Below are 12,410 nucleotides of genomic sequence, written 5' to 3' on the forward strand. Positions count from 1 at the left end.
AAGAGGTATGAGAAAACTTTCTGGGTAACGGTAATGATCTTTATCTTTTAAAAAATTTGGGTTACACTAATGCATTTATCAAAATTTGTTGGTTGGTACCCATAAGACATGCATTTAGCTATATTTAAATTTTACCTCAAAATTTAAAAAAACTGTAAAAAATATTAAACTCACAAATTATGCATGGGAATGTAAGGGTTAGATATATAGTTGTCTCTAAATTATTTTGAACTACACATCAATAACAGATCTATAATAGGAAGATTGTTGCATGGATAGAAGGAAGGATAAATAGATAAATATGTAATAAAACAAAACTAGGGTGTCTCAAAAAATGTATACACACACTTTGAGAATAATTATAAAGGCAGTGTTCATTAAAATACATTTCATTAACAAAATTGAGCCATCAGCTATTAAAGTGTATATACATTGTTTTGGGACACCCTGTATATCTAGCAGGTGAATAGATGAATGTTTATTATAAAATTATTTCAACTTCCTATATAATAAAAGAGAAACATGTAAATTAACCATCCCTCCACTACACTCACCAACCAAACAGGAGTATGCAAATTAACCTGACAAAGATGGCGGGTTAATTTGCATACACAGGTGTCAAGCGCCCCGGGAAGTGACAGCAGCCGCAGGCTCCCAGGACCATTGCCAGCCCCTAGAGGTGAGGCTGGCCGCGCCTAGCCACGCCCACGGGCTCCCAGGACCTTCGCCAGCAGAGAGCAGAGCAGGAGAGTGGGCGGAGAACGGGGGGTTTGGAGGACTTGGCAGAGCAGGAGGCCACTGTACACAGAGCAGGGCGAGAGAGAGGGCGGCTTGGAGGGCGTGGCTCCCTCTGTCACCCCAGCTTCCTTATCACAGCTGTGGAAACTGACAGCAGGGAGGAGGAAGTCCCACCCCCACAGAATCAGCCAGAATCAGCCGTTGGTCAGATAGCTCTCAGTGGCCTGACAGCCAGGACTCTCATTCACCTCCATCTCAGACTGTGACAATAGAGAGGTGGGACTATGTCTAAAGAACAACTGTTGATACAACGTAGTTCTGCAACTGAAAGATGCCGGCGTTATCGACAGAAAATATCTGAAGAGCAACGTGCGTCTGATCTTGAAAGAAGGTGGCGCCTGCGACAGAATGCGGCGCCTTCTCAGCAAAAACAGAGTACATGAGGATGCAATTCTCGACCATAGTTGCGGTGGAATGATTGTTATATGTGAATTTTGCCTATCACTAAATTTCTCTGATGAAAAACCATCTGATGGGAAATTTACCCGGTGTTGTAGCAAAGGGAAAGTCTGTCCAAATGATATACATTTTCCAGATTACCCGGCATATTTAAAAAGATTAATGACAAACGAAGATTCTGACGGTAAGAATTTCATGGAAAATATTCATTCCATAAATAGTTCTTTTGCGTTTGCTTCCATGGGTGCAAATATTGCATCACCACCAGGATAGCCATAGTGTTTTAGAATACACGGACAAGTTTATCACCGTACTGGAACTTTACATCCTTCAGATGGTCTTTCTCGGAAGTTTGCTCAACTCTGTATTTTGGATATAGCTGAAGCTACAAGTAAAAGATTAGCAATGCCAGAAAACCAGGGCTGCTCAGAAAGACTCATGATCAACATCAACAACCTCATGCATGAAATAAATGAATTAACAAAATCATACAAGATGCTACATGAGGTAGAAAAGGAAGCCTAATCAGAAGCAGCAGCAAAAGGTATTGCTCCCACGGAAGTAACAATGGCAATTAAATACGATTGTAACAGTGACCCAGGTAGATATAATTCTCCCCGTGTAACTGAGGTTGCTGTCATATTCAGAAACGATGATGGAGAACCTCCTTTTGAAAGGGACTTGCTCATTCATTATAAACCAGATCCCAATAATCCAAATGCCACTAAAATGAAACAAATCAATATCCTGTTTCCTAGATTAGATGCAATGACATATCCTATTCTTTTTCTACATGGTGAAAAAGGCTGGGGAACAGATATTGTATTAAGACTCAGAGACAACAGTGTAATCGACAATAATACCAGACAAAATGTAAGGACACGAGTCACACAAATGCAGTATTACAGATTCCATCTCTTTGTGCAGGACACGTTCAATCCTATTTTAAATGGAGGAAAATTAACTCAACAGTTTATCGTGGATTCATATTAAAAATGAAGGCAAATCGGATAAATTTCATCAAAGCAAGCTAATCTAAGCTGAGAGCTGAAAAATACAGTGGCTTGATGGATTATCTCAAATCTAGATCTGAAAATAACAATGTGACAATTGGTAAAATTATAATATTTCCATCATCTTTTGAGGGTAGGTCCAGAAATATGCAGCAGCGATATCAGGATGTTATGGCAATTGTAACGAAGTATGGCAAGCCCGATTTATTCATAACCATGACATATAGGCAGATATTGCAAACAATTTACATCACTGGCAAAAAGTTGAAAACAGACCTGACTTGGTAGCCAGAGTTTTTAATACTAAGCTGAATGCTCTTTTAAATGATATCTGTAAATTCCATTTATTTGGCAAAGTAATAGCTAAAATTCATGTCACTGAATTTCAGGAACGCTCACATATTATTGATATTAGATAGTGAGTCCAAATTACATTCCTCTAATTAATTCCCTTTCAATGTGCATGAATTTCGTGCACCGGGCCACTAGTCTAATAATAATCAGAAAAAGTCACTTCCCATCAAAAGAATTTGAAAACCCTTCTAAAAGAAAATGTCCTCACTGGTGAATTCTACCAAACATAATTCTACTCAAACTCTTCCCCAAAACATGGATTCTACCAGAAAACCTATTCATCAGAAAATTCTTATGAGGGACAAAACCAGACAAAGACATTCTAAGAAAAAAAAAAAAGCTACAAAAAATTATTAACAATACATAACAATGTATAATAAGAGTATGCACAAAGGAAAATACATCATGACCAACTGGGATTTATCCCAAAGAAGCAAGACTGATTTAACGTTAAAAATCAATCAATATAATTCGCCATGTTAACAGAAAAACTACATAATCATATCAATGTATGCAGAAAAAATTAGACAAAATCCAACATCCATTCCTAATAAAATTCCTCGGGAATTTGGGAATGGAAAGGTACTGCCCCACCCAATGAAGGGCACAGATGAAAAACTTACAGCTGACATCATATTTAGTGGTGAAAGGGTACTTTCCTGCTACAATCAGGAACAAGGAAAGAATGTATGCTCTCAGCACTTCTACAGAATACTCTACCAGAAATAATAGCAATACCATCAAGCAGGAAAATTAAATAAAAAGTGGACACATTAGAAAGGAAGAATATAAAACTGCTTTTAATCCACAGGCTATATGGTTGACTATGTAGAAAATACTATGGAATATACAGAAAAACCTACTAGAAAGGTTTCAGAAACAAAGTCATATAAAAAAACTATGGTATTTCTGTATACCAGCAATGACCAATTAGAAATTGTGAGCTTTTAAAAAAATGCACTTTATAATAGCATCCAAAATTAGGAAATGCTTAGGAATAAATTTGACAAAAGAGATGCAAGACTTGTAGAGTGAAAAATTAAATAAATGTAGACATATTGAATTTATGAATTAAAAACAATATTAATGTCAATTCTCATCAAATTGATCTATAGATTTGATGAAATCCTACTCCAAATTCCAGTAAGGCTTTATGTAGAAGTGAAATTTATATGAAAAATCTGAAGAATCTAGAATAATCAAACCAAAAAAAAAATGGGCAAAGTTGGAAAAAGTATACCTGATTTCAAAATATATTATGAAAGCTACTGTAATTGAGATACTTGTGGTATTAAAATAAAGATGGGGAAAAATATCAATGAAACAGAAACATCCAGAAATGACTTTTTTTAAAAGTCAGTTTTTTAAACAAAAGATGTCAATAGGGAAAAGATCATTTTTTTAAACAATGGTGCTGAAACAAACAAGTGAAGAGTTATATGCCAAATAAGTGAACCTTGACCTTTACCATGCAACACACACAAATATTAACTTAGAATGGATCACAAATCTAAACTAAACACAGAATAAAATTTTAGTGAACTTGGGTTTGGCAAATATTTCTTAATAGAACACAAAAAGAAAACTATTTTTAAAAATCAATAAATTTACTTCATCAATATTTAAAACTTGCTTTTCAAAAGAAGTGCTACAAAAACGAAAAGGACAAGCCAAAGTCTGAGAGAAAATATATGCAAAACATTTATCTGACAAAAGATATACATGGAACATAGGAAGGACTCTTACAACTAAATAAGACAACACAGTATTTTAAATGGGTAAAAGATCTGACATTTCGCTAAAGAAGATACATAGATGGCAAATAAACACATGAAAAGATGCTCAGCATCATTAGTTAAGAAAACGCAAATTTAGACCATAATAAATTTAAGAGTGACCATAAGTGTTGACGATCATGTGAAGCAATTAGAACACTCATATTTTGCTAGTATAAAATGATGCAATTGACTTTCAAAAACAATTTCCAAATTTTTGAAGGTTCTCTTTAATGAAATTAAATTTTTTTGGAATTTAATATATAAAATAATATTAACATTATTATATACATTGATAAGTAAAGCAAAATAAAAAATTTATGTTTCCTTAATTTCTCTTAGCTGTGTACTTTTGTAGTCTTTGCTATATAAGTAATTTTGTAAAGAGTTACACATAATCCTACCTTACAAACTAGCCATTCTACTCCTAGCTATTTACACAAAAGAAATAAAAGTATGTCTGTACAGATGTTTACATATATATTTTACAAGCAGTTTTATTTATAAAAGCCAAAACTTGGGAACTACTCAAACATCCATTATGATTGCTTTAAAATATGTCCACAAATTCTTTGACACTTCTCTTCTCAAAAGTGGAACCATATTCTTCACCCCTTGAGAGTGGGCTGGTCTTATTGACTTACTTTTAATATACCAGTATATTAACTAGAGCCCCAGTGCACGAATTCGTGCATGGGTGGGGTCCCTTGGCCTGGCTGGCAATCAAGGCCTATTGGGGGCCAGCCGGCTAGGGAAGAGGGGCCACGGGAGGTTGGCCTGCCGGGCCCCCCAATCGGAGCCCAGAGGGAGGGACCCCAGGAGGTTGGCAGGCCGGCCCCCTGATAAGGGCTGATGGGGCTGGCCGGCCCAGTGGAGGGGCTGGCAGAGGTTGGCCAACTGGGAGGAGGGTCTATGGGAGCACACTGACCAAAAGGGGGCAGCTCCTGCGTTGAGCCTCTGCCTCCTGGTGGTCAGTGCGCGTCACAGCAACTGGTCGACCGGTTGTTCTGGTCATTCGGTCGTTAAAGGTTGTTTAGGCTTTTATATATATAGATGTGGAGGAAGTGACAATGAGTGACTTCTGATATGATGTCATAAAAAGTATTGCAGCTTTCTCCATACCACTGCTCTTGGATCATTTATTTTGGGAATAAGCAGATTCCATGAAGGACACTTAAGTGGCCCTGTGAAGAGGCTCCTTGGTGAAAAACTAAGACCTAGAGCCAACTGCCACATACATGCGATCTATCTTGGAATTGGATCCTCCAATCCCAGTGAAGCTTTCAAATGACTAGCCCAGCCAACATCTTAATAGCAATTTCATAAAAGACTCAGCCGCTCTAAAAATTCCTGTCCCAGAAACTGTGAGCTAATAAATACTTTTTGTTTCAAGCCAGTATGTTTTGGGGTAATCTGTTAATAACAACAGGTAACTAATATATCCATCAGGTGAGTGGATAAACAAATTATAATATATCCATAAATACAGTACTACCAAGCAATAAAAAAATGCACTATTGATAAATACAATCACATAATTGAGTCTCAAAATAATTACACTGAAAGAAATTAGACAAAGATTCCATTTACATATTAATCTTAAAAATGCAAAGTAATCAATAATGATAAAAAACAATAACAAAACAATACAACTTTTCCCCTGGCATTACCATGTCATCACTGCTTTTGACTTTTGTCCAATATTTCATCTCTCCTTTGCTCTTATTTTTCACAATTCACACCTATTAATTTGTTTTATTTTTCACATTTTCCCTACTTAGCTAAGTATGTATGGTTGTTTCCTTAATATTATCGTCATTTGCTATGAAGTATTCCTACTAGAATGTAATGGATTTTGCTATTTTTTTGGTTGTTACTTCTTGGTACTTAACTATTTATTTAAAATATTTTTTTATTGAATTCAGAGAGGAAAGAAGAGAGAGAAAGAGAGAGAGAGAGAGAGATCGATGACAGAGAATCATTGATCAGCTGCCTCCTGTATGCCCCACAATAAGGATTGAGCCTGCAATCTGGGTATGTGCCCTGACTGGGAATTGAACTCTGCCCTCCTGGTTCATAGGCCAATGCTCAACCACTGAGCCACGGCAGCCAGGCAGTACTTATTTTTACTAGAGACCCAGTGCATAACATTTGTGTACTGGAGGGTAGAGGTCCCTCAGCCCGGCCTGCACCCTCTCGCAGACCGGGACTCCTCGGCTTAGGGCCTAAGCTGGCAGTTGGACATCCCCCGGGGGGTCCTTAGCACTGCCGTGGAGGCAGAAGGGGCTCCCATTACTGCTGCTGCACTTGCCAGTCGTGAGCCTGGCTTCTGGCTTAGCGGTGCTCCTCATGTACATGATAGGTTTCATGTACGTGGCAGTTGGCTCCAGATCTCAATTTTTCACCAAGGAGCCTCTTCACAGGATCTGCCTCCTGCATGCCCCACACTGGGGATTGAGCCCACAACCTACGCATGTACCCTTGACCAGAATCGAACCCAGGACTCTTCAGTCCACAGGCCGATGCTCTATCCACTGATCCAAACTGGCTAGGACTAAATCCTATGTTCTTTTAAAAACAATGTTCAAAAATACTGATTGCTTTCAATTTTAGAAAAGAAAAACACACAAACATTATTGTAATCAGTTCAGAAATCTAGGTGTACATTAACATGACTAGCACTAAAAAGACCAATCTCAATTCTCTTAAAGCAAACTTTACTTATGTACCTTGCTTCAAACAAACATGATTTTTGAAGATTTAACTTACTCTAAGAAAGTGATTTATAAAATATTTTCAAGTAAAATTTCTTGACAACAAAGTTTCCAACATACATTTAAACAATTTATTTACCAAAAGTTTGTCATAACCATTACTTTGTACATAGAAAACTACAAAAAAAGAGCATGGTATTCTTATATAAAACACAAATACAAGAATGACTGATTTAAAGAAAATATCAGAAACAGAACTATTACAAAAGATAAATTATGGAGAAAACATTTAACATATTATGCTAATATAAATCAATAACTTTTAACAAAAAAAAATAATGCTCACTACTGGTATATTTTTTAAGAAGTTGGAATCCAAAAGACCACTTGATTTCAAGAGAAATCAAATATACCATGCACTGGCATCCAAGCTCACTGGAAAGCAAAAAGAGAACTAGTAAGAAATCATTAAAAATAAATTGGTGCAAAATATTAGAGCTAAAACAATAAAACTGTTAGAAGAAAACAAAGGAATAAATCATGATCTGGGATTTAGCAATGGATTCTTGGATATGACCCCAAAAGCAGGAGCAACAGTAAAAAAAGTTAACTGAACATCATTAAAATTAAAACTTTTTTGCATCAAAGGGCATTATCAAGAGAGTAAAATGACAACCTGCAGATGGGAGAAAAATTTTACATGTCATAATACATAAATTTTACATATCTGACTAAGGGTTAACATCCAGAATATATAAAGAACTCAGTTTTTCAAAAATTTTAATGGGCAAAGGACATCAATGGGCAACAGTGATGGAAGAACATATACAAACTAGAGGCCCAATGCATGAAATTCGTGCAAGGGGCGTGGCCCTCGCAGCCCCAGCTTCGTCCGGAATGTCTCCCGGAAGGTTGTCTGGATGGTTGTTCCGCTGTTCAGCCATCCGGTCTAATTAGCATGTTATACTTTTATTATTACAGATGGCTAATAAGCACATGAAAAGTTGCTCAACTGCAATAGTCTTTAGGGAAATGAAAATTAAAACCACAAAGAGATACCACTTCACATCTACTAGAATGGCTATAATAAAAAAAAATAGAAAATAACAAGTGTTGACAAGAATGTAGAAAATTGAAACACGAATATATTGCTGGTGGGAATGTAAAATGGTACAACCTCTGTGGAAAACAGTTTGATAGCTCAAAAAGATAAACACCGAATTACGACATGACCTACAATTCTACACCTAGATATATACCCAAAAGAATTGAAAACAGGAACTGAAGTAGGTTCTTGTGCATGATAATTTTGGTACAGATAAAATGTGAACTACAATTAAAATAAACATTATCAGATAACTTCAGGCTTAATATGTTACCAAAAATAGTAATAAATAAGAAGAAATTCTTATAAACTTTGAATCTTAAATAAGAACCAAAAATTAGCAGATTTTATAAGGAATATTAGTGTTGATATTCTTGTTATAGCTTCTGATAAATTTAAGCATTGAATTAAATAATTATATAACCATATGTTAATGTTTCTTAAAAATTAAGAAGTACATAGCTTATAAGCTATCATATTTTCAGCAAACTTTTAAAAATTTGAAAAGGAATTTTCTAACATTCCAAAAGTAATATATAATCCTTCATTCTTGAAGGAAAAATGCCCTCAAATATTTTTTAATTTTTTAAAATTTATCTTTATTGTTGAAAGTATTACAGATGTCCCTTCCCTCCCCCTCCCCCATTAACCCTCTCTCACCCCACAACCTCCCCCTCCCTAGGCATTCCCTGAACTATTGTCTGTCCATGGGGAAAAAATGCCCTCAAATATTATTTTTAATTTTAAAAAAATATGTATTTTTATTGATTCAGAGAGGAAGGGGGAGAGAGAGAGAGAGAGAGATAGAAACATCTATGATGAGAGAGAATCATTGATCAGCTGCCTCCTGCACAATTGGGAATTGAGCCTGCAACCTGGGCATATGCCCCTATGAGGAATCAAAATGTGGTCTCCACTCATAGGTCAACACTCAACCACTGAGCCACTGCAGCTTGGCACCAAATATTAAACACACACATATATCAAATACTACAGCAGTCTTTAATACTGGCAAGTAATCAAACAAATGGGATGTAATATTTGCATCTTGAAAGAAATAAGAAATAACTAAATTACTTCTTCATTCTTGAAATAATTGCTTACACATTTACAAAGGTACAACTTAAAAGAAAAAATTTATGAATGTGTACCTCATTAATATAAGTTCAGTACTTTAGAATAGGAAATAAAATGTATTCTCTACCTCTCTCTCTTTCTCTGTCACACACACACACACACACACACACACACACACACACACACATTTTAGATTAATACCCAACTAAAAAGTTGACAAATTCAAAGTCACTGAATTACAACTTAAATTATTTCATAAAATACTGCCACTAAAACAACATACTAAAATAACATGGTCATATTAATACCTACTTACTGACACTTACTGTATGAAAATTTATCATTTCTTGAAGGCTGTCAGAAAACTTGGTCAAACTTGTCTATGACAAAGAAACCAAAAGAAAAAAAAATGAGTTATTTAAAATCCACTAAAACAGGCCACAAAAAACATTACTTCAGCATTTCTGACAAAAAGATCAAGTTACATTGTTAACAATAACATTTATTTCTAAGGAAAATCTCAATATCTCATGGGCATGCTCTGCCCAGGTCAAGTCTCTGTGTAGTAACATAAAACCCTAGAACAGTCAAAGAATTAGTACTGCCCTGTCAATAGTATTATGGTAACAAATAGGAATGGCATATATAAATCTAAAAGTAAAATTGAGTGTACCAAGACTACGCTCATGAAGGCATCTATGGATCAAATAATCATCAAACTATACCAATTTCTTCACCTGTTATTATTCTTCATGAACGAAATGTCATTAATACCACATAATATAATGAGAGGTCTAGGCTAACCTAGCATAGGTAGCTGACCAAAACTTTCCTATGCAGCCCCTATACATACAGTTGACACTATTCATAGGTTAATGTTCTGCTTTCCTCTATAAGCAGCTTCTAGTAAGCAAAATCCTGCTCTTCCTGCTCAATCCTTCTTGTAGATGCTTCAGCTCACCGAGCAGTAAGTAAACTTATATTCACAATACAAATCAACCATTAACTTCTAACTATCCAAGAAAACGGAACTGTACAAGACAGAACCAATGGGTGACAGCTTTTCTACTTCTAATTTTAAGGACCATTAAAACTCTTCATAACGCAAATGGATGCATAATTGATTAATGTCTTATTGCATTTGTCATTTTAACTAATTTTAAAATACTAACCTCAACTACAGCATCATTACTAGAATATTGTGCCAGGTCTCGAATCCCATTCATAAACTGTTTATTTGCAGCACAAAAGGCTTTTCCAGTGTCAATCATCACAATACAAAGCTTCACAAGCTGAAAAAAAAAAAGTTACATCAGGTTGAAAATAATTTTACAAATTATGTAGTTAAACAAGCAATTCATATGAGAATTACACCAAAAAGTTGACTTTTCAGGATCCAGAGATTATCTGTAACAACAAAAAAATCGTTTTATTGCCAGAATCAGTTTGGCTCAGTGGATAGAGCATTGGCCTGCGGACTCAAGGGTCCCGGGTTCGATTTTGGTCAAAGGCATGTACCTTGGTTGCGGGCACACCCCCAGTGGGGGGCGTGCAGGAGGCAGCTGATCGATGTTTCTCTCTCATCGATGTTTCTGGCTCTCTATCCCTCTTCCTTCCTCTCTGTAAAAAATCAATAAAATATATATTTTTTAAAAATCGTTTTATCAAGTCAAATTAAATCCCATAAATTAACCAAAGGACTTGTATGCATGCATATAAACATAACCCATGGACACAGTCAGTAGGAGGGTGGTGAGGGCATGTGCTGGGGGAGTGGGTGGGAACAAGTGGGGAGAGGCCAATGGGGGAAAAAGGATTCATATGTAATACTTTAAACAATAAAGAATTTTAAAAAGGGAAAAAAGAGTTTGTAAAGGTTAAATAAAGTAAATTTTTAAAAAATTTATTAAGACACCTCTTCAGAGGAAGCAAAGGAAACTTCAGGCAGAGCAAGCAGTATGATAAAAGTTACTCAAAATAAAAATAAAAACTGTGGTATGTTGGAAGAAAGGGAAGCAAACTGGTATGGTGGGTTAGTACTGCTGGTCATTTCAATATCAGTCTGTCTAAGCAGATGTCTGAATTGATTATATTTCTCCAATGCCTACTGTTCTGGTCATTGTGTAAGATTTAGGACTGAACCTACTTTTCTTTTTCTTTTTCTTTTCCCTTCTTCCTTTCCCTTCCCTTCCCCTCCCTTCCCCTACTCATTCCCCCTCCCCACCGCCCTCCCCTTCCCCTTCTCCTTTCCTTCCTCTCCTTCTTCTCCTTCCATTCTTTCTTCTCTTTTTCTTTCCTTCTTCCCTCCCTCCCTCTCTCTCTTTTTCCATTCCTTGCCTCTTTATGTCTTCCATTCAGACACAGAACATTTTCTTTAAACAAACAAAATCTTGGGCGAATGATAAATATAAAAAAGATAAATGTGGCCCTAGCTGGTGTGGCACAATGGATAGCCCATCGGCCTTCGGACTGAAGGGTCCCAGGTTCAATTCCGGCTAGGTTACATGCCCGGATTGTGGGCTTGATCCCCAGTGGGCGGCATGCAGGAGGTAGCTGATCAGTGATTCTTTCTCATCATTGATGTTTCTATCTCTCTCTCCCTCTCCCTTCCTCTCTGAAATCAATAAAACTATATTTAGAAAAAATCAATCAATCTGAGGGGGAGAAGATAAATGTGGAACCATAGATGAAGGAGGGAAGGGTACTAAGGAGGATAAAGAGCCAGAATATTTTCAGAAAAGACCAAAAGGAGTCTAATTTAAAATTGTTGCACTACAGCCTTGAAGAAAAGAAATTGAAAATATCATCTCTGTCCCCAGGAGCTCTCATTCTAAGTAGTAGACTAGATAAATTTTATACAGCACAAACACAACTGCTACACATGACAAAACCATGCATGAGGGAACAAAGGAAGAACATTTAACTAGGACTGAAGGGATTAGGAAGGATTCCTGGAAAAGGTAACACTTGACAGAAGTCCTGAAAACCAGTAGGAACAAGCCAATCAGATATGGGTAATGGGAAGATACTACTTTATGAAGAGCATGAGCTAAAGCCCAGAAGTTTAAGAGGACAGGGCTAACAAGAAGTACCTTAGAGCAGCATGAAAATGTATACAAGAGCCAGATCAGGAAAAGCCTATGTGCAATGCTAAGGGTGTTCACATTTTATATGA

The 12,410-nt window shown here is 36.4% G+C and overlaps 1 protein-coding gene across 5 annotated transcripts in view; it reads right to left on the reverse strand.

Moving 5' to 3' along the window:
* ACAP2 (ArfGAP with coiled-coil, ankyrin repeat and PH domains 2) overlaps window positions 1-12,410 on the reverse strand; it is a 143,490-nt gene that overhangs the window by 67,824 nt on the left and 63,256 nt on the right. For all 5 annotated transcript variants that reach the window (XM_081085330.1, XM_081085329.1, XM_081085331.1 and 2 more), the window contains 2 exons: window positions 10,408-10,527; window positions 9,562-9,615 (listed from right to left, as the gene is read on the reverse strand). In XM_081085330.1, coding sequence (XP_080941456.1) covers window positions 9,562-9,615; window positions 10,408-10,527 — 174 coding nt within the window. The remainder of the gene's footprint in view (window positions 1-9,561; window positions 9,616-10,407; window positions 10,528-12,410) is intronic.

This window comes from Myotis nattereri, assembly GCF_964212035.1.
Source record: "Myotis nattereri genome assembly, chromosome: 3".
NCBI classification, from domain to species: domain Eukaryota; kingdom Metazoa; phylum Chordata; class Mammalia; order Chiroptera; family Vespertilionidae; genus Myotis; species Myotis nattereri.